Source organism: Petaurus breviceps, unplaced genomic scaffold, assembly GCF_028583685.1.
Source record: "Petaurus breviceps papuanus isolate PSGF00001 unplaced genomic scaffold, PetGlider_PUasm1.0 229, whole genome shotgun sequence".
Classification (NCBI taxonomy): domain Eukaryota; kingdom Metazoa; phylum Chordata; class Mammalia; order Diprotodontia; family Petauridae; genus Petaurus; species Petaurus breviceps.
The window spans coordinates 4,200,859-4,223,832 of NW_027185903.1; the positions used below are offsets into that span (position 1 = coordinate 4,200,859).

Consider the following 22,974-nt stretch of genomic DNA (forward strand, 5'->3'; position numbering starts at 1 on the left):
TTAATTCTAGGTTTAAATAAGTCCTTCCTCTGACAATACTATTAATTCTATGACCATAGGCAAGTTTAGTTTCTCGGTGCCCCTAGAAACTTTCTTTTTTTTGAGGGAGAAGGCAAGGCAGTTTGGGTTGAGTGATTTGCCCAAGGTCACACAGCTAGCAAGTGTCTGAGGCTGTATTTGAATTCGGGTCCTCCTGACTTGTGCTCTATTCACTGTGCCACCTAGCTGCCCCTAGAAATACTCTTAAGACTTAAAATGCCAGACCAGTTGCCAGCCCACTTTGGTGGAGAGAGTTTTCCCATTTGTAGTTCCTCTCACTAATGAAATCACAGGCCTAGAGAGAGAGAGAGAGAGAGAGAGAGAGAGAGAGAGAGAGTGTGTGTGTGTGTGTGTGTGTGTGTGTGTGTGTGTGAGAACCCCTTTGGCAGTCTGGTGAAGCCTGTGTGCTCTTGTAATGTAATACCAAGCAAAGGCAACTTCCCAGGTTCAAAATACCAGCATAGGTGCTCTCTATTTTATTCAGTAACAAACCCAGAACAGAGAAGATCAAAACATGACATCATTCAAAATACAGTATTTACTAAGTATGATTAAATAATCTCCAAGTACTACCCCACCCCAGGACCTTCCAATCATTCAATCAATTACAAAGTCTCTGTTCTAAATACTTCTCCACCCCTAGGCTATACCTTAATTAAGTCCACCACAAAGCCCCTCTTCTCAAATGGAGATTAGTTTCCAAACATAAGTAAAATACATTCATTTGCTCAACCATAGAACACAATAAGGTCAAAAGTTCCCCACCCCTGGATCACAATTGAATCTACCCCAGAGTTACATCAAGTTTAAACACAGCACTTAATACCCAAATGGAGGTCTTTTCTTCATCTTGACACGAGGCAAGTTCTCAGCAATCTTAGTTCCTGGAGAGACAAGGCTTAGCAAGGCCATAAGATACATTGCCAGTCCCTTCATGAATTTATCCTCTGTCTGTAGAACAGTCCTAGAACCCCTGAACACATTAGCAAAGCCCTCTCCCAGGATTTCTGTAAACATACAACAAGAAAATCCTTCTTCAGGGCTTCTGAACCAACAGAAAGGCTCCCAGACCCCTGCAACAACAGCACTGTCCTTCACCAGTGGACAGTATTCATTCTGTCTGCCGGACAGTCTCCAGACCCCTGCAACAACAGTACTGTCCCTCACCAGTGGACAGTATTCACTCTCTGTCTGCAGGACAGTCTCAGGCCTTCTTAACCAAATGCCAGGTTCCAGGACTTCTTCAACAGGACAGTCTTTCACCAGTGGACAAATCTGGCAAAATAACATCAAAACAGACAGACAAAGTACCAGCAAAACAGCCATGTCTCCTCAGTCCTTGGCAGCTCAGGGGGCAGGTCTCAAAAGTCCAGGGCAATTCAAAGCGGCCACCAGCAATCTCTTAGTCTCTCTCTCTCCACGAGGTGCTGCTTCCAAAAAGAACTTCCGCCTCTCTCTTGTCTCTCCAAATCTACATCACCAGCTCCTCCCACTTCAGGACTTTCTTTTCACATCAACAAGCCCATCCCACAGGTGGGATTAACAAACTCTGGGTTTTAATACAATCAATTTGAAAACCAAGCCAATACAGGGGAATCTTTAATTGCCATTACTATCACAGCTCTTCAGGCTAATGTTTTAAGATACTTAAAATTAAGTACATAGGATTATAAAGTAACCCAATTTTATTATACTACAGTTATCAAAATAATTTTAAAGGTTCACTGACCCCAGCCCCTGCTTCAGAGCTCAGGGTGTTCGTCATTAGCTGTCCTATTTCTCTTCTGTTTAGTTGCCTTCGGTCCTGAAACCTTGTCCTGGTCCTCTGACTTGCCAAAGGGTCTGGCTTTGTCTCTAAGCTCAAACTGATTCTGATAAACTGGAGCTTCTGATAGGCTAGGACCACGTAGGATCATAGATGCTGAGCCAGAAGAGAACTCAGAAGTTATCGAGTCCAACCCCTTCATTTTACAGATGAGTAAACTGAGTCCAATTGGCTTGTCGGAGGTCACATAGATAGTAAGCATCAGCAGTAGGATTTGAATCCAGGTCTTCTGACTTCGGTGCCTCCTAACCCCCTACCATGGTGTCACCCCATAGTCAAGCTTCTAGTATCATTTTCTTTGTTTATACAGAAATGCATGTGCATAGAATTTATTCCTTGTTGTTTAAAGTTCTGAAGCTTTGATTTATATTTTAGTAAAATTAGATCCAAATGTAGTAAACTGTAAGTAGATTTTCATTCTTTCTAGTGCTAAGAAACACTTCTCTCATTTCTGAGGCTCCCTCTTCATATTACCCCCCCCCCCAACTCCCAAATGATTATCATAACTTCATTTTCATTTTAGAATAATTGTAAAGGCCTCATGTCTCATTAGGACCACTGTTTTTGAAGACTGGGAACAAACTGAATTGGAATAATTATTTTTTAAAATGTATCTATATCTATATCTATATATAGTGATTGTATTTTTTTGTCTTTCAGTCTAAATGTCCTGCAGAGAGCACTGATAATTCTGGGAAAACAGCTTTACACTATGCAGGTAAACTTTTCTTTCTGTTTCTATACCTTTATCTCTTTATAATTTTATTTTATTCTGAATCGAAGTAATAAAACAAGTATTTCCATAACATAATAGAAAAGGGGAAAAAAAGATGATTTCACATGAAACTACAAATCTCTATTATATACAGCTTGCTACTCCATTTATTTTTTTCTTATTTTGAGGGGGTGGGTTGCTTTTTGGAATGAATTGGGGTTAATTAACTTGCCCAAAGTCACAACAGCTAGTGTATCAAGTGTCTGAGGCTGGATTTGAACTCGGGTCCTTCTGACTCCAGGGCCAGTGCTCTATTCACTGCACCACCTAGCCGCTCCTCCTGTTCCTTTTAGATATGGTAAAATTATCGTGTAACTTTTTTCTTTTTTTTCCCTCTGCATGCCCCACCCCCTTCTATCTCTTGAAGACATTCAAACATCTTATTTCTCCTGTTCCTTCCCCTCATTTAACCTTTCATATTCTAGATGTGCCTCCCTCTAGCTCTCCAGCAAAGGAAAGTTCTCATTTCCATTAAGTGAACATTTATTGAGTGCCTACTGTGTGCCAGGCATTGTGCTAAGAACTAGGGATACAAAAAGAGGCAAAAGACAGTCCTCACCCTCAAGTAGCTTACAGTCTGTTGGAGGAAATAATATGCAAACATATATACAAAACAACCTATGTACAGAATAAATAGGAAATAATTAATAGTTGGAAGGCACTGGAATTAAGAAGGGCTTAGGGAAGGCTTTCCTGTAGTAGGTAGGATTTTAGTTTGAACTTAAAGAAAGCCAGAGAACCATTCTGTAAGAAAACTACCTTTTGGGGCGGAGTCAAGATGGCGGAGTAGAAACAGGACTTCCATGGGACTCCCGCTTCCACCTCCCCCAATTCATGTAAAAGAGGACTCTGAACAAACTTTGGAGCTACAGAACCCACAAAATGATACAAAGAAGCTAAACTCCTGCTACAGACAGGCTGGCAGGAATTGAGCTAAGGCAGCGCTCTGGGAGCCAAGCCAAGCCCAGCCCCGCATGAGGCAGAGGTTTTAGCCCCAGGGCAGGCCTGACCAACCACCAGCTGGAGGGACTCCAGATCAGCAGTAGCTGTGGCCGTTTCCAGATTTATCAACACATAGATACGAAGGACAAAGTGAGAGGACAGTGCAGTGTGGACTTTGGGACCCAGTAGTGGGGAGTGCATCAGCCTCTTCCCCTGGGGCGAGAAGCCGCTGAGGGCTGAGGAGCAGCCACTGCCATCTGGCAGCTTCAGCTCCTGGCCTGCAGAGTGTAGGGGGACCAAGCAACCAGTCTGAGGGGTAATCGCTCTTGCTTTAACCTGTTTGGATCTGGATTGCTGTCTAGGGTGGAGGTCCCTGGGTATGTGACCAGCTTGCCAGAACGTGTGGAGGTTTCAGAGAGGGCACCCAACTGAGAAAACCCCAGCATTTGGTACTAAGCTCCCCTTTCTGGTAGCAGAGTCCTACTGTGGCAAAAAGCCCAAAAGTCAAGTAATTGAGTGGCAACATGACCAGGCAAAGAAAACAAAGCAAGCAAAGCAATCCAACATTAGACTCCCATTTTGGGGACAAAAAGGAGCAAAGCATGGAACAGGAGGATGACAGTGAAGTCAGAACTCCTGCACCAAAAGCTTCCATGAAAAATATGAGCTGGTTCCAGGCCATAGAGGACCTTAAGAAGCAAATAAGAGAAGTGGAGGAAAAATTGGGAAGAGAAATGAGAACAATGCAAGAAAATTATGAAATGAGAGTCAACAGCCTGACTGAGGAAAATAACACCTTAAAAAATAGACTAACTCAAATGGCAAAAGAGGCTCAAAAAGTCAATGAGGAGAAGAATGCCTTAAAAAGCCAAATTTGCCAGATGGAAAAAGAATCTCAAAAGCTCACTGAGGAGAATCATTCCTTCAGAATTATATTGGAGCAAATGGAAGCTAATGACTGTGAGAAATCAAGATGCTGTTAAACAGATCCAAACAAATGAAAGAATAGAAGGCAATGTGAAATATCTCATGGGAAAAAGCACTGACATGGAAAATAGATGCAGGAGAGAGAATTTAAAAATTATTGGACTACCTGAAAGCCATGATCAAAGAAAGAACCTAGAAATCATCCTCCAAGAAATTCTCAAAGAAAACGGCCCTGATGTTTTAGAACCAGAGGGCAAAATAGAGGTTCAAAGAATCCACCAATCATCTCCTGAAAAAGATCCCAAAAAAGAAAACTCTTAGGAATATTATAGCCAGGTTCTGAAATTCCCAGATCAAGGAGAGAATATTACAAGCAACCAGGAAGAAACAATTTGAATATTGTGGAAACACAATCAGGATAACTCAGGATCTGGCAGCTTCTACACTGAGGGATCAATTATGATATTCCGGAGGGCAAAGGACCTGGGATTAAAACCAAGAATCACCTATCCAGCAAACCTGAGTATCATGTTTCAGGGAAAAATATGGTCATTCAGTGGAATAGAGGAGTTTCAAGCATTCTTGATGAAAACACCAGAGTTGAATAGAAAATTTGACTTTGAGATACAAGAAGCAAGAGAAGCTTGAGAAGGTAAACAGGGAAAAGAAATCATAAGGAACTTATCAAAGTTGAACTATTAACATTCCTGCATGGAAAAACAATAATTGTAACTGATGAAACTTTTTTCAGTATGAAAATAGTTGAAGGGAATAGAAATATATATATATATGTCTATATATGAGGGTATATGAGCATATGAATACATATGTGAATGTGTGTATATATGTTTACAGGTATACATAGATAGAGGACACAGAACCATTTTAACAGGAAGGGATGATACTTAAAAGGTGAAATTAAGAGGTGAGAGAGGAATATAATGAGAGGAGATGGGGAGAGACAGGATGGGGTAAACTATCTCATATAGAAGAGGCAAGGGAAAATGGTTACAATGGATGAGAAGAACAGGAAGGCAAAAAGGCAAAACCTTATTCTCATTAAATTTGGCTCAGGGAGGGAATGACATACACACTAAATAAGGTATCTCACCCTGCAAGAGAGTAGGGGTGAAGGGGATGAGATGGGGGATGATGGAAGGGAGGGCAGGCTCGGGGGGAGGGAAATTGCAAACACCCATTTTTGAAAAGGGACAGAATCAAAGTACAGAATAGAACAAGTGGGAAGTGGGATAGGAGGGAGAAAATATAGTCAGTCTTTTACAATATATCTACTATGGTAACGTTTTGCATAGCTACACATGTACAACCTATACTGAATTGCTTATCTTCCCAGTAAGGGTGGGTGACAAGGGAGGAAGGCAATGAATTTGGAATTCAAAGTTTTAAAATCAATGTTTAAAAATATTTAATACAATCATTAATACTATTTTACATGTAATTGGGAAATAAGATATACAGGCATTGGGGCATAGAGATCCACCATGCCTTACTGGAAAAGTCAAAGGGGGTATGGGAGAGAGTGGACTGGAAGAGGGGATATCCTATGGGACCACTATTTTGGGGTGGTGGGTAGGGGAAAAATGGGGAAAAAATTTGTAACTCAAAATCTGGTGGAAATGAATGATGTAAACCAGAAGTTAATAAAGCATTTGAAAAAAAAAAAACCTACCTTTTAATTATAGTATGGAGTGAAAAGAAGTGGCTATTGCCAAGTTGAGTGACAGTTATGACTTTTCTGTAGTTGGTCAGTGAGCGGGCAGCCAGGCTCTACAGTGAGCATTGGAAATACACAAGTAGAAAGAAAGTTGATTCCCTCGCTGAGCTTAGTTTCTAATAGGAGAAAACACCACATAGAATGAAGCTTAAAGTAGAATGGGGAGAAAAGAGGTAGAAGGTAGTTCAGAGTACTTGATTTTTCTTTAGACTATGAATGTGATCAGACATTTTGGAATTTAAAGGAGAGATGATAGAAAATCCAATACAAATATTTTTAGTTAAACCTTTAAATTTCCACCAATCTTTGAGTTTTATATCATTGTACAGAGATAGCTGTCATAATTTTTACCACTTAGTTTCTTAAGAAAAGGGATTATTTTGTATTTGTCCTTATATGTTCTGAGCCTCTAGTACAGTGCCCAGTGCACAAAAGGCACCTGTTCAATCAACAAGTACTTATCAAACCCTTTCTTGGTGCCAGGATGTTAGTAGAATTGGAATGATTATTATATGAATTGGGGTTGCTGACAGCCATTGTTTTTTACCTTGAATTTATTGTGCATGGATTTTCCATATACATGTATGCATATGTGTTGTTTTCTTCAATAGAGTGTAAACTCTTTGAAGTCAGGAACTGTTTCATTTTTGTCTCTATAATCCCGGTGCCCACCTCCTTGTAGGTGCTTAATAAATACTTGTTAATTGATTCAGTTCATGCTATTAAATGGAAGCACAGTGACACTGATCCCTGAGGTGACAACTTTAAATAGTTCTCTTAGAGGTTGGAATTAGACAATGCAACTCATTTTTTAAAGCAACAAATAGAGCTTGTTGGTGGTTTTGATTCTGTATAACTGGTAAGAGACAAGAAGATGAAAAAAAATCTTTTATAATTATCAACATCTCACTGCAAGGCACCTGAGTTGGTAATTTTCCATTTTATTACATGTTCCTTTTAAATGAAATAAGATTTGGGGAGGGGGTGAATAAAAGAGAGGAATCCATGTGATTTGTTGGGAATTTTGTGTTTTTTTTCTCTTAGCGGCACATGGATGCCTTCAAGCAACTCAGATCCTCTGTGAGCACAAAAGCCCTGTTAACCTCAAGGATTTGGTGAGTAACATTCACACCAGTAAGTCACCAGTCAAAGTCACCAGAGGTAGAGAAGGAAATTAATTTACTAAGCACTTTAGGGTACCTCAATGACTCCTTACCTACAGCATCCTAAGGGCCATTGTGACTGTAACACATGTAATGGAGACTTTGGCTTTTGGTAAACTACTCCTTTATTTCCTCTCCTGAAAAATAGAGATAATACAGTCTTACTTTTCTAACCTTGAAAAAATAGGAGAATTAATTTCCAAATGTCTATAGTGTATGGTAGAAACAATCTTATGTAACTCTGTAGTATAGCACAGTCTTATTCTCTCAGGAATGAAACACTTGACATGAATTCTGGGCGTGTACATTTGTACTTTATTACTTAATATTGTTGTAACATAGGTTTAGAGATAGTATGACCTTCTATATCAACTAGTATAGCCTTTTCATTTTACAGGTAAGGCAATTGAGACCCAGAAAGGTGAAGTAATTTGACCAAAAGTCACCCAAGTGTTAAGTACCAGAACAGGGATTCTAATGGGGATTCTGACAGATCAAATATAAGGGCAAAAACACTTCAGCAAAATGTATTAACACATCAATCAAATCTAGTTATGCAGGATTCCGCACACACAGTCCTCTCCCCCTTCCCCTACCTCCTTCTCTTCTCCTTTTTGGGATAAGCTTGGACATTATAGTTAAACAGTATTTAGATGAACAAGATTGTTATTTTGGAGGGAGGAGGAGAACAGTCAGTCTTTCCATTTACATTAATATTCTCCTATACATCATTTTCCAAATGGTTTTGTTTGCTTCACTCTGCATCGGTTCGTATAAGTCTTCCCATGTTTCACTGAATTCTTCATAGTCACCATTTATTACAACATAATAGTATTCCACAGTTTGACAGTTCCTCAGTTGAGAGGTCCAAAGCTCTTTCTGCTATACTACACTTCCATGATTTCATCTGTGTGGGTATTCCCCCATTCATGCATATGGCAACACTTTCATTACTTAGTATAAACTAATGATTTTCATAAGCAAAAAGGAATTATCTGATGGCCAACCTTTTGGTGATAAATGTCTTCTAACTTATTGAGGCTGAATTCTGAGATAATTAGACATGCGTGGCTTATCTTTAGCCGTGTGTATACATATATAGTGTGTATATACACATACATTTTTATTTGTGAATAGATGTATAAATATAATATCTCTTCCTGATAGCTTTTTTATTTCACCAGTAAAATTTGTTACTTCATGAAATATCATAGGACCTGCAAAGTTAGATTGAGTGTCCCATCTGGAGACACCATGGATTTTGAGGAAAAGCTTATTGTTACACTCCCAGTCTTCATTTGCCTTACTCATTTTGCAGACAAATTATCTCAGACCATAGATTCTTGTGATAATGATAGTTAAAAAAAATAAGACAAATAATTGAAAAGGCAAATCGAAGGCAAACATTGAGATTGATTCATAGAAACTGCTTAGAGAGGACCAGGTCATGTGAGATAAAGATTAATTTTGTTTATAGTTGATTCTTTGGTAGACGCTTCTTTTCTTCTCTCATCTTGATAGCTACAGTGCCTTATAAGGGGCTGATTATTAAAAGTACACATCTTAACATGTTGGGAGAACTTGAGAATATGAAAAGAGACTGTCTTTGTCATTCCTTACTTCCTTTTCTTGGAAGACTTTTTTCCAGATGATGGTAATTTTGTAATGGTCCTGATGTCTTAACTATTTTCTAAACCACCACCCATCTGCTTTCCCCCCTGCCCCAAGCCTCTCTCTTTATGTAATTACAAATATTCCCCTTACCTACTTCATCCTTTGAATTTACCTGGAGTGATTCTTGTCTCCAAGGCTTACATGATCAAGCTTTGATCATCAGACCACATAAGTATGATGTTAAACGTTCACATCAGTTCCCCAGTGACAAACTGTATGAGAGTTGAACAAGTGTGAAACCACCAGTGTAAGACAAGAATTGACTTGGAGGGAACAGAGTGCTTTGTTATTCTGGCTGCTGGTATAAGAACTGAAATCTTGATCTGAATATGTTTCCTAGGATGGGAATATACCCCTGCTTCTTGCAGTACAAAATGGCCATATTGAAGTGTGCCGCTATCTCTTGGATCATGGAGCAGATGTCAATTCCAGAGACAAAAATGGAAGGTACCACAAAATTAGCCTTGTTGATAATATGACTTTGGCAACATGAATCTTCTGTATGTTTCCAGAAAATTACAGCTGTGTTTTTGATGGTTTATTTACTATGGGATGATTTTCTTCCTGCCTTCTTGGATCATCAAGGCCATGGTTAAATGAAGAAATGTTTCCCAGACTGTTGACAGTATTTAACTAAATCCATGATGTGGCTGTTGAAGGCGAAAATGAGCAAGTAATTTTGGGTGGACTGAGCTGTCAAAGAAATCTGTGAACGCAGTGTTTTCTTTTTCTTAATATTCAGGACAAATTGCAAATAATTTAAAATGCCTTTGGCTGAGACAAAGACAAAGTTTGATCTATCACACTTAATGCCATTCGTATTAAGTTAAATAATTTAGGATATTATTCCTCAAGTTATGTTTTGGGGCTTCATTTAAAAAAGTGTTTTTAATTGACAAATAAGCACATATTGCAATTGGCTTTTTTTTTTAATCTGTTGCCTATGATATATGTATTGCATCTGTGCAGAGCAACAATGTGGAGATTGGTTGGAGTCCCCCATGCAATCTTGACTTGTTAGTGGTCTAAGTGCCTAGTAATTGTATGGTACATCATCTTGTTGGCCTGCCTTGACTAAGCCATAATCAGTGTCCATTTCTATTAGACTTTTAAAATTATAAGTAATTTTGTAGCCCCAACTTATTTTGCATAATTGGGTAAAATCTTGAAGTTTGAAGAGAGAAAACAAAAATATTAATAATTAAGATAAAATAAATATCCAGAAGATGTTTGTGTAGTTACCAAGTTCAGAAGAAAAACCAACATAATGATTGTTCTCTTCACTTTGGATCCCGAACTGGCAAAGTGACAAAACCATGCCTCTAAACCCCAGTTAACTTAAAAACAGGACTCTGGTTCAGGGCGGGTTTCATTGAAAATCTAATCAGTCATTGGAAAGAATGACAAAAAAAACTGGCTCATGGAAAAGTATTAAAATTGTTGTGAACCACCTTACATAAAGGTAAGAAAGATGGCCTTATCATTGTATTACTGACAGGGAGAAATATATATATATATATATATATATATATATATCATTAATAGCATAATGACCTTAGATTCAGAATAACATTGATATGAAAATGTGTTTAAAAATTATCCTTAACTTATTTAGCAATCTGTAGACTTTTTTTTAATTTTAAAAAAGCATTTTAAAATCTTAATGCAAGAGTTCCAATAAATTTTATGTCTGAAGAAGTACACCATAGTAAAAAGCCCTGAATGTAGGTACAATATATACTTTGTTATCATAATCTAGGCTAGTTATTTTGTGTGTGTGTGTGTGTGTGTGTGTGTACACTTAATTTCGTATTTGTACTGTGCCATCACGAGAGAGAGAGAGAGAGAGAGAGAGAGAGAGAGAGAGAGAGAGAGAGAGGCAGGCTAAATAAGTCTCTCTACTAGCCTCCCTCTCTCCTCTTTTATCCCTTTCTGCCTCCAACCAATACCTCTTTGTTTATTCTTTTTCCTTGCCCCATGTCCCCTTTGTTTTGTTTTGTTCTTTTTAAAAAAAGGAAAGATTTCTCCAAAGAACATGCATCTCTATGTTTCCTTAGAACTAAACTGGTATCTCCCTTTTTTTTCCTCCAGAACTGCTCTTATACTGGCTTGTGAAACTGGCAACTCTAACATGGTGGAAGCCTTAATTAAAAAGGGTGCAGACTTAAACCTTGTGGATTCTCTTGGACACAATGCCTTACATTATTCTAAACTCTCAGAAAATACAGGAATTCAAAGCCTTCTATTATCAAAAATCTCTCAGGACACTGGTATGTGAAAGAAAATAACCAGTGTTGTTTTAAGTTTTCCCACTATATTTTCCCCAAAGGATAAAATAATTTAAATGTTAGACCTTTTCTGCTTAAAGTATCTTGATGAAATCTGAAGTTTTGTTACCTAGACTACCCCCTTCCCCCCAAAAAAGTGGATTTGCATCTTTAAGATTTACAAAGTTCATTTTCCCCCCTTTCTCTACAGATGTAAAGACTCCAACAAAACCAAAGCAGGTATTTATTGGGTGCGGGAGATGGGGCTGCCTTTTTTCAGTAGCAGGAATTTTAAAATGTTTGGCTCAAACTTTGTGCATTGTTGCTACAGTAATACAGATTAAATGAAAAATTTGACAGAACTGGAATGTCATTCTTTGGAAGTCTTAATCCTATGTTTTGAGGTAATAAAATACATTTCTCAGATACAAATTTAGAACTGTAAGCAACCTCTGAGACCACTTAGTCCTACCCCCTTATTTTACAGATGAAGAAACCAAGGAACAGAGGTGAGGTGACTTTGGGTCACATACGTAGTTAATGACAGAATCAGGATTTGAACACATCTTCTTATTCCAAATGCAGTGTTCTTTCCATTAAACCCAGTTGCACATAATGTTTGGAGCTGATACTTCAAAAGAAATTTGAAGAATATATAGCTTTAAACTTAGAAACATATTCATATAAAAATTAATTTAGAAAAACACAACCCTGGACTTAGCCCTAGAATAACCCTTAAATCATGGTCATGGAATAAAGCCTACAGTACTCTGTAAACTTATTTTCTACAGAACTATACAACTCGAGAAGATTTACAATAACTGTTAATTTAAAAGAGAGGGGGAAAAAACTAGCCTTTATCTCTATTTTAAAAGATCTTGCTTTTTATGTATTTTAAGTAAATACTTAATAAATTATGAATTTGTATGTAGTAGAACTAGTTTAAGATCCCTTTTGTAGTCTGTTTCATCTGTCTATTTGGGTTTTGTGCTGAAAACTTTTTAACAGTTTGCCTTATTGATAAAGAAGCATGCACTTGGCTGTTATTTATAGATATCTGGTTTCTTTTTGAGCAACTTTTTTCCCCCCAGAACTACAGAGTACTTTATTAAATGCTAAGTACTGTGTTTACAAAAGGTAATTTTGGAGCTAAAGAGGAAGGATGGTATTCCACTCATTGAACAGAATTTTTTTATTGACTACAGTGCCACAAAGAAAGGGTTTTTTTTTAACCTATTGGCCCAGGCATTCCTAAGAAAGGAGAATAGAATCATGTTAAGAGGGAGGAAATTCTAAGCACTGCATCCTGTTGTGTATTTATGCTACTCTTTACACAGTAGGCACTTAATAAATATTTGCTGAGTCAATGACTACAATAAATGATTCTTTCTCCCCACCTTTCACCACCTTGTTTCGTTTTTTGTTTATGCTTCCCCGCCCCCCCCTCCCCCATTGAAGCATGGAATGCCAAAAGGAAACTTAGCATGCATAGAATACTATCTTTTTTTTTTGATCATCTGTTTCAGACCCAGATATTTACATAAATTTATAGACAGTATAAAGAAGAAATGCATGTGCTACTGAGATTTTTTTCTTGTTTGTTTTGAAAAACTACTTGCTCCAACTTTACTAACCAGACTAACCCGCCTCCATTCTCTGGCCTGTGAAACTTCCAGCATGATCAAGTCTCTAGAATAAGCTCAGAAAGAAGTGGAACTCCCAAAAAACGCAGAGCTCCACCACCTCCTATCAGTCCTTCCCAGGTAAAATAAATAAAATAAAATAAAAAGGAATAATGTTGGCAAAGTCAAACTTTTTTTTTTAACTTTAGCACTAAAAGGAAGAGGCCATAAAACTGAAATTGAATGATACACTTGAACTTTAGCAATATCTGTTTTTTAACATTACTTTGCATAGTACAATAAAGGGATCTCATTACCAGTCATGAAAATAGGGTTGTTTTGCTTTATCACAAAACTGGAAGAAATGTACCAGGATCTAAGGGAGCCTAAATCGGATATAGCTAAAAAGTTATGGCTGAAACTTTTTGAAGGTGATTTACTTTCAGTTTATGATCAATTCTTAATTATCTGTACAAATGAAGTTGGAATAGTGGTGCTAATCAGAAAAAAAAAAGGTTTATTGGATCACCTCAAAAAAAATGTACCATCCTAATTGGGTCAAAAATGGGGAAATATAAAATTGATGTGCATTTCCTAAGTCCCCAGTGACTCAGTGTGTATGTGCACATGAGTGTGTGAGAGAGTCAGAGAGACCGATCTTAGAAGTTAGCAAAGAAAATAAAACATCCTAGCAGTTAAAATTTTATGGAGCTATCCCACAAAGGGAGAATACTACCCAAAGATATCGTAGAGAATCATATCTCCCATGGAGTGTCTTTAAAAGCATTTTAGTTTACTTATCCATCATTTTCTCTAGATCCAGTAAAGTTTCTCATGGTCTGTGGGTTGTTTGAGTTTGGGGTTAAACTAAGTTGAAAATAGATTCAAATAGAAAATAGATTGAAAATCTGTCCTGATTTGACTGCTACTCACTAGGAGTGTTAGATCTTAAATTTAGCAATGGATAATTAAGTTGCCACCTTAGTACTACTGACACAAGAGAAAAACAGAATTTGAGGAAATATCCTGTATTAGTGATTTTATTTTTTGTTTTTCAGTTGAGTGACCTGTCTATACCACGTTCAGTAACTTCAACCCCATTGTCAGGAAAAGAACCAGTCTTTTTCCCTGAGCAATCTTTCAAGGTATTGTGTGTGTGTGTGTGTCTGTGTGTCTGTGTCTGTGAGATTGAATAAGTCTGGTCAGAAAGGTCACATGGCTTGATGGAAAAAAACAAAATACTCATAACAGAATATTTCCATTATTTGCTTAACAACCACAATTTGGGAGGGAGAATAAAATCTTTAATGATTAAAATGAGACTTTGAACAACACCCACTTCCCCTTATCTCAGGGTTGTTCATTTGAGATCTATCTATGTAAAGAAGATATCATTGAGGAAAGTGCCTGGTAGCTAACCTTTCTCTTCCCCTGGTCAAATGTTCTAGAACCTTGAGTCAGGGAAAAGAAGTTACACTACTATAATTTAATATCCTTGTCTCTTCTAATGTGGCAATGGCTCAAGAGAAATCATGCATTCCAAAGAGAAATTCTGCCAACAACCAAGTGATTTGGGAAAGAGGAAGGTAAAAGAATTCACTATCTGGGGAGGGAAAAGCGTTACAAATGAGGCTGTTTTAAAAACAAAAATTCTCCTCTTTCTTGAACCTTCTTCCTCTGCAAAAAATCTGTCCCCTTAAGCTTTTCCTTATGAAAAATTGTTGCTTGGATCATTATCTGCCATTCATCCACATAAAGTAGGTCCTTCTCCTGGAAATGAGAACCTGGCTTTGAAATTATAGGAATGTATTTTGCAGTGCAGATTGAGATTCACAGATGAAGATTTCCAAGGATGAAGGAATTAGAGGAAATCATTCACAGCTCCCATATCAAGGCATATAAGCAATTTTTAAAATTAAAATATTTAAAATAGATAATATAGATGCATAATACAGATAATCTTACTATCCACAATTATGTTTAGTTGGGGGTTTATGTGTATTCTTTATTGTTGTGTCTTAATTAAAGGTTAGTAGGAGATTATTAACACCAGATAACTTATTCAGAGAGGATCAGGGTGGGGAGAGGACAGCATGGGGCAAGTAAAAGACAATTTAATTTGGAATTAAACGGCCTGTGTTTGAATCCCAGCTCTGCTACTTACTACCCATTTGACTTTGGGCAAATCATTAACCTTTCTAATCCTCCTTTCCTTATTTGTAAAATAGAAGAGTCAGGGGTGGCTAGGTGCCACAGTGAGTAGAGCACCAGCCCCGGAGTCAGGAGGACCTGAGTTCAAATCCAGCCTGAGACACTTGACACACTTACTAGCCATGTGACTTTGGGCAAGTCTACCCCAATTGCCCTCCAAAAAAAAAAGTAAAATAAAAGAGTCAGACTAGATGATTTCTTAGGCTATTTCCAGCTCTCATTCTCTAAGCCATAATATGAAAATACTAAAAAAAAACACAATATTTTTTGGTATTTTTTTTTTAAAGCAATCAGGGTTAAGTAACTTGCTCAAGGTTACACAGCCAGTTGTTTCTGGGTGTGGTGCTGAGTATCTGAGCCCGGATTTGATCCCCAGGTCATCCCGACACTGGAGCTGGTACTCTTACTCGCTATGCTACCTGGCTGCCCCTAAGCAATTGGGGTTAAGTAACTTGCTCAAGGTTACACGGCCAGCGGTGCTCTTACTCGCTGTGCTACCTGGCTGCCCCGGTATTTTTTTTTTAAACTTATCAAATCAATTAATAGAGTTTGTCTTGTAATCAAAAAGACCTGGGTTTAAGCCCTATCTCTGACTCATGCTAGTGATGTGATAGTGGTCAAGTCAATTAACTACTTAGTACCCCAGGCTCCCCTCTTAAGACTGTAATTTGTAGTGGAGTTGTTGATCTTCCAAATCAGGAGTTCCCTAGCTAATTAAATCATAGGTCCAAGATTTCCCCCTTCCCCCCCAAAAAAATAAAGGGTAATTAGCAGCCAAGACTTGAGGTGGCTCCGTCATTTCTAGTCTTAGGGCTCAGCTCATTAAAAAGACTTTTTAGATGGACTGGGCATGGTGGCTCACACCTGTTGAAATATGTTTCTCTTTTTCTCCTCCCCCCCCCCCAAAAAAAAGCAAAACTCTTCTTATTCTATAATTCTACCAGACTTCCCTCAGACATGGTATATAAGAGTTGTGTGTTTTGTTTGTATGTATTTATAAATGAAGAAAATGTTTCTCTGAAGCCTAATCAGAAGCCTCCTTATGTTTCAGCAGGAAGAGGTCAGCTCTTTACGGGATAACAAAGACCGTCTGAGTGATAGTACTACAGGTAAGGTATAAAGGTGTGGGGGTGTTCAGGATGGAAGAGGGATGATTATCCTTTTTCCAGAGGCTAGCATTTATTCCTTTTCAGTTCTAGCACAGTGCTTCACACATAATAAGGCCTAAAAAATGCTGATTGGATTTCAATTTCCATGTTCCTTTGGAGCAGCCTAGTGGGACACCTTTAGAGAGACCGATTACCATATGTCTCAGCCTATGGGCCTTTAAATTGTAGTAATGTTAAGCTTTCCATTTCCTAATGAAGAATGATATTATGTAACTGACTCTTAAGTATTATATGCATAGATCTGGAGCAAAAATTGCCTCATTTAAAATTGTAACAATCCTTTCCACCCCCTAGACCCTTTCAGCGTGCTGTGGCTTTGTCAGTAGAAGACAGAAACCTGATATGGGTACAAACCCTTCACTGAAATCAGAACTTGTCAGAAGGCATAATTGCTAACGGAGCATACGTTGTCCTTTGAATGCAAAAGCAAAATTTTCCCACAAAGAATTTTTATCTTGCATCTTATAATTTCAATGAAAGTTGTAAGATGTGAGCTGATGCCTATGATAAAGATAAATTCAACATTTATTGAGTACCTACTGTATATGCTCCAAGCCCTGAGTGCCAGCGTGTTTGGATTTTGCATGAATTTTGCCTTTTCCCCTGTAAGCTGGAGGGAGCCATTGACAGTTTTTGAGCAAGGAAACATGGTTGAATTAGTGCTTTAAGAATCCTAAATGTGCTGTGATGGATGAATTGGACAGGAAAGATACTAGAGTGGTGTAATGGAACTGAGGGGCATAGAATTCCCGACTTTGCTACTTACTAGCTGTGTGACCATGGACACATTACTTAACCTTTCTAAGTTTCATTTTCCTCCTCTCTCTAGTAAAGGGGTTAGATGACCTAAAACACTTCAATCTTTGATCGAATGATCAAATTTTTGCTACAGTCTAGGATCGTGGCAGTAGGGACTTGAGCCAGGAAAGGAGCCAAGGCAAGAGAGGCAAAGAAAGTAGGAAGAAGAACCAAAGAGGTCACTGGGGTTTTTGAGTTTGGTAGAATGGTGTGGTACCACCATCAGTTATAGGAAAATTGGGAGGGAAAGCTATTTTTGGAGTCAGATTCAGAGTTCAATTCAGGGCAGGTAGGTAGCATAGTGGATAGAGTACCCAGACTGGTATCAGGAAGACTTAACTTCCTGAGTTCAAATCCAGCTCTTACTAGATTGTGACCCTGGGCAAGTCATTTGACCTTGTTTGCCTCAGTTTCCTCATGTATAAAATGAGCTGGAGAAGGAAGTGACAAACCACTCCAATGTCCTTGCCAACAAAATCCCAAATGGGGTCAAAGAGAGTCAAACACAATTAAACAACAAGAACGACAATGAGTTCAGTTTCAGACCTACTGAGTTAGAAGGGAATGAAAATGAACTCTTATTTTTTTTAAGGTGCTGATAGTTTATTGGATGTGAGTTCTGAAGCTGACCAGCAAGATCTTCTCATACTCTTGCAGGCAAAAGTTGCTTCTCTTACCTTGCATAATAAAGAATTACAAGATAAATTAAAGGTAAGTAAGCTGAGATTTTTCTATGTGTTCTATAATGTGAGAGTACTTAATTTTTTTTAAGGGCCCTGGGCAAGGGGGGGGGGCAATATTCAGAATGAGTTTGTTTTTTTAATTTTAGTATCTTATAGTTTGAAACCATATCTTGAGACCACACCTTCACTTTTTTTTGTCAAATTCAGTTCATAGTTTTGCAAATCATAAACATAGAAAACACCGAGCATTTATTTAGAAATTCATTTGGTAACTCAACAGATGCAGTTAACAACTAGATGGTGCAAGGGCACTGGGCCTGGAGTCAGGAAGACTCCTCTTCTTGAGCTCAAATCTGGCCTCAGACATTTACTTAGCTGTATGATCCTAGGCAAATCACTTAGCCCTGGTTGCCTCATTTTCTCATCTGTAAAGTGAATTGAAGAAGGAAATGGCAAACCACTCCTGTATCTTTGCCAAGAAAACCCCAAATGGGGTCACAAAGAGTCGGACGGACTGAAAAATGACTCAACAACAATAGAATAGATGCAAAATGGGCAGTGAAGTCAGAAAAACATGAGTTCATATCCAGCCTCAGATAAACTAGCTATATGACCCTGACCAAGTCACTTAACCTCTGTTTGCCTCAGTCTCCTCATTGAAGACAGTGGCACTTACCTCCCAGGATTGTGGGATCAAATGAAATAATAATTGTAAAGCATTTAGCACAGTGCCTAACATATAGTAAGCACTATATGAATGTTAGCTAGTATTATTATTAAGTGACATATTCTCCCAGGTACAGAAAAGAGGGAAAAAAATCCTCCCACATTCTTCTTAGGAGAAGGGCCTTGACAGCTTCAGAGAAAACCAGTAATTTGTGGTATTTGCAAGACATTCCAGGGGGTTCTCATCTTAGTAGTGATACAGTATTAGTCTGTGTGACAGAAGAGTACCCTGTGAGACATGTATTGTTTCTCCCGTGTCCCCAAATGACATTTCCCCCTAAGGCTGCGAAGACTAGAAGGGGAAATTGATAGGTAACCATGTTCCACTCAAGTAATAGGTGTTGAGATCCTTCCTTCCCACCTGAGTTACTCGAAAGAGGCAACTCTTTATCATGTTTAATTCTTTTTTTTTTTTTTAAACAGGCCAGAACACCCAAGGAGGGGGAGGCAGACTTAAGCACTGACTCTTACCATTCTACCCAGGCTGATTTGGTCCCATTAGCAGATAAACCGAGTGAAACCTCTGCATTTGTTTTAACCCATACTTTGAGTAAAGCCACTAGCAGCAGTGATATAAAAATTAAGCAGCTACAGGAAGTTTTACAGGATGTGCAGATGAAACTGGATAGCTCGGAAGCTGAAAGGAGGGAGTTACAAGCCCAGCTTCAGTCTCGAGTTCTAGAATCAAGTTGTTTAAACAGCTCTGAGATTTCAGAGAATGGCTCCGACCTTAGCCAAAAGCTAAAGGAAACCCAGAGCAAGTATGAAGAGGCTATGAAAGAGGTCTTGAATGTGCAGAAGCAGATGAAATTAGGCCTTGTCACTCCAGAAAGCAAAGATAACAGTTACTCCGATCTCCATGAGCTGAGGTCCACGGATGAAGTGATTGAAAAGCTTAAGCAAGAATTACAGGATGCATTAGAAGAGATTGAAAGAAATAAAGAGAAAGTGAGAGAGTTAGAGGGGAAACTTGAAGAAAAGGAGAAAAGCCTGGCCATCAAACCACCCGTGGAAGAGTATGAGAAAATAAGAAATTCATATTGCTCTGTGATTGAGAATATGAACCAAGAGAAGGCCTTTTTAATTGAGAAATACAAAGATGCTCAAGAAGAAATCAAGAAATTACAAGACACGTTGAAAAGTCAGGCACCACAAGAATCCAGTGATGAGGCCGGAGACATGAAAGAGGCAATGAATAGAATGATCGATGAACTCAATAAGCAGGTGACTGAGCTCTCCCAGCTGTACAAGGAAGCCCAGGCTGAGCTTGAGGACTACAGGAAGAGGAAGTCCCTGGAGGATGTCACTTCTGAATATATCCATAAAGATGAGCATGAGAAGCTTATTCAGGTGACAAATGTGTCCAGGGTGAAAGCTGAAGATGAGCTATCAGAAATGAAGTCCCAGTATTCAAAGGTATTGAATGAAGTTACGCAGCTCAAGCAACTAGTTGATGCTCAGAAGCAGAATTCCGTGTCCATCACGGAACATTTGCAAGTGATAACCACGCTCCGGAATGCTGCCAAAGAAATGGAGGAGAAAATAAGCAGTCTGAAGGAGCAGCTGGCTGTCAAGGAGACCGAAATGGCAAATCTGGAGAAGCATCTTTTGGAAGAAAAAGCGGCAATGAATGATGCCATGGTACCTAAAGCTTCCTTTGAAAAACTCCAGTCGTCTTTGGAAGGTGAAGTGAGTGCGTTGACGTCTAAATTGAAGGATTCAGTGAAGGAGAGAGAGAAGGCATCCTTAGAGGTGGCTCAGGTGAGAAATGAGGTCTCGCAGATAAAAAGGGAAAAGGACAGTCTTCAAAATCTCCTGAAAACTAAGGAACAGGAGGTGAATGAACTTCATCAAAAGTGCCAGCAAGCCCAGGAAGAACTTACAGAAATGAGGAGATACTCTGAGAGCTCTTCAAAATTGGAAGAGGATAAAGACAAGAAGGTTGGTGAAACACTTTTTTTTTTTAATCTTTCTGTAATGCAACCCTGTAGGAATTTACTGAAAGTTTACTACCCTACAAGGGGAAAAAAGGCTGTTTACTCACTGTCATCCCCGGGCTACTCAGCTTCTACTGTAGTCATACCATAATACATTAAACAGTATTATTTACCACTAACTTTCCATGATTTTTTTTATCTTCCTTGAATATGTGGATTCATTTGTCTCCAGTGCAGCCTAAAAAACCATGAATAGGATATACATTCATTCACTCATTTAAAAGCATGTAGTACCATGTTTCCCCGATAATAAGACACTGTCTTATTATTTTTTTTGGACAGGAAAACACCAGAGGGCTTATTTTCAGGGGAGGGCTTATTTTAATGAACATTGACAGCAATTTTAATAAACAGGTAAATGTGAACAAAAAAATGTACCTTTATTTCAATAAGCAAATCACTGGGGAAGAACAGGATGACGCGCTCACTGCTGCAGCTCTGATTGGATGCAGCTTGGAGCGCGGCATGCGTTTCACCGAGGGGGGGACGGTGCATACAGAGGGTATCGTAATGTAGCGTGTAGCGCAGGGGATCACCTTCACTACAGTAGCAATCTCAATAGGGCTTATTTTCGGGGGAGGGCTTATTTTAGAGGAATCTTACACAGTAAGGGGAGGGCTTATTTTCGGGATAGGTCTTATTATCGGGGAAACACGGTATTTAAAATCAAAGTCTATAAAGCATTTTCATTTGTTCAGTGCTCTGAATTCATGCATCTATAAAAATCATCATGCAGAAATCTAACTAATGTCTTCCATCAAAGGTAAACCTACGAACTTCAAACCTTGTTCTTGAATAAAAATTCCAATTTTTTTTTTCCCACTGAAATCCTAAGTAATGTTCAACTTTACCCCATTCTCTAAAAGAGAGTCTCAGAAGTGTGATCTGGCGACCTCTAGAGGTTCCTGAAACCCTTTCAGGGCACCTATAAAGTCAAAATTATTTTCATAATAATGGTAAAACGTTTTAATTCCTAATATAGTAAGTAAGCAGTGGATGAACCCTACATAAACAAAAGCTCTTTAGAGGGGCCTCACCAGTTTTTAAGAGAGTAAATTGGTCCAAGGCCAAAAAGCTTAAGAGCTGCCGCTCTAGGATAATTGATTTCTACCAAAGCCAATGGAAATACTCCCTGGGCCTCATTTTCAAAGGAGGGTTGGAGGGGGAAATGGAGGGATGTTTTCTCTAAGGAGCCAGAGTTGTCCCTCAGAAATAAGAGGAAGAACAAGAGCAGCAGCTCGTCCTGAACGATTGTTCGTTGTCTGAACCTGTTTTAGCATTCCTAATAATTAAGCACTCTGTCATATGCTTCCAGTGTCATTGGCTGAAACATCATGGTTTGGGGGCTTGGGGTTGGGTTCGGGGTCTTTTTTTTCCATTTTGTTTTCCAGATATGGACCAGTTAGTACTATCAGAAATGCAGTAAGTTATCTAAGAATTGCACAGACCCCTTGCTTTAAAGTAATTTCTCCAGAGAAGTCAGGGCTCCTAAGACTTACCCCTCCCTGGCAGCTGTGTGACTCTGAGCACGATGGCTTTCTTTCTTTAAATTGAGGATATTGGTGTTTATTCTGGACATTGCTGGCTGTTTTTATAGTGCATTTATTTTTAAGAGATAAAAGTAGGAAGCCATGCTGGAGTTTTCATAAACTGTCCCATCAATACAAAAAAATTGATGGAAAGCTTAATTTAAATTGGATATAAGCACGTCTTGCTCCTTAAAAAAATGTTTCAGTTGTCTTTCATAGTAACGCTGTAGAAGAAACTAGAAGGGATTTGACTAGAGGTGTGCCTTTGACGTTTGGTTCTGCAAGTATCCTCATGCAGCTGTCCTCTCACTAGATAAATGAGATGTCCAAGGAAGTCAGCAAATTAAAGGAAGCTCTCAACAGCCTCTCTCAGCTTTCCTACTCCACAAGTGCATCCAAGAGGCAAAGTCAGCAGCTGGAGGCCCTGCAGCAGCAAGTGAAGCAGCTACAGAATCAACTGACGGTGAGTTTGGACTTCATTTCCTTTGACAGGTTGAGTGAAGCAGCCCAGGCCAACTCAGCTGACGGGACCTAAAGAATGTTCCGCTGGGGGCGTGCCCTTAATTGCTATGGTTTAATTGGTGTGTGTAGCAGCAAGCACCCTAGCATATCCAGGATGGCTGCTAGCACAGGTTCTTAGATCTGCTTTTCTAAAGGCAAGCAACTCAAAATGGGTTAACAATTTTATTTTAATCAATCAAACATATATCATTTACCTAGTTCAGGGGAAAAAGTCAGCACCCTGAACTTCAGAGAATACAACAGTTCAGAAAGAACTGACAGAAAATAACACAGTTCAGCAGACAGGCCTTCCAGCTGTCTGACCATTACATCCCTACCTAGTTAGTTACCAGAGAGGGAAGGACCAACATCTGGGTTTTCAAAGTCAGGG

The 22,974-nt window shown here is 38.8% G+C and overlaps 1 protein-coding gene across 9 annotated transcripts in view; it reads left to right on the plus strand.

Annotated features, from left to right (window-relative positions):
• Positions 1-22,974, plus strand: part of RAI14 (retinoic acid induced 14) — a 183,390-nt gene that overhangs the window by 154,867 nt on the left and 5,549 nt on the right. For 6 of the 9 annotated variants that reach the window (XM_069096104.1, XM_069096105.1, XM_069096106.1 and 3 more), the window contains 11 exons: positions 2,525-2,582; positions 7,288-7,358; positions 9,421-9,527; positions 11,172-11,350; positions 11,559-11,587; positions 13,024-13,110; positions 14,028-14,114; positions 16,232-16,289; positions 17,740-17,858; positions 18,980-20,497; positions 22,396-22,545. In XM_069096104.1, coding sequence (XP_068952205.1) covers positions 2,525-2,582; positions 7,288-7,358; positions 9,421-9,527; positions 11,172-11,350; positions 11,559-11,587; positions 13,024-13,110; positions 14,028-14,114; positions 16,232-16,289; positions 17,740-17,858; positions 18,980-20,497; positions 22,396-22,545 — 2,463 coding nt within the window. The remainder of the gene's footprint in view (positions 1-2,524; positions 2,583-7,287; positions 7,359-9,420; positions 9,528-11,171; positions 11,351-11,558; positions 11,588-13,023; positions 13,111-14,027; positions 14,115-16,231; positions 16,290-17,739; positions 17,859-18,979; positions 20,498-22,395; positions 22,546-22,974) is intronic. The other 3 variants (XM_069096109.1, XM_069096110.1, XM_069096111.1) reach the window with 3 other exon arrangements.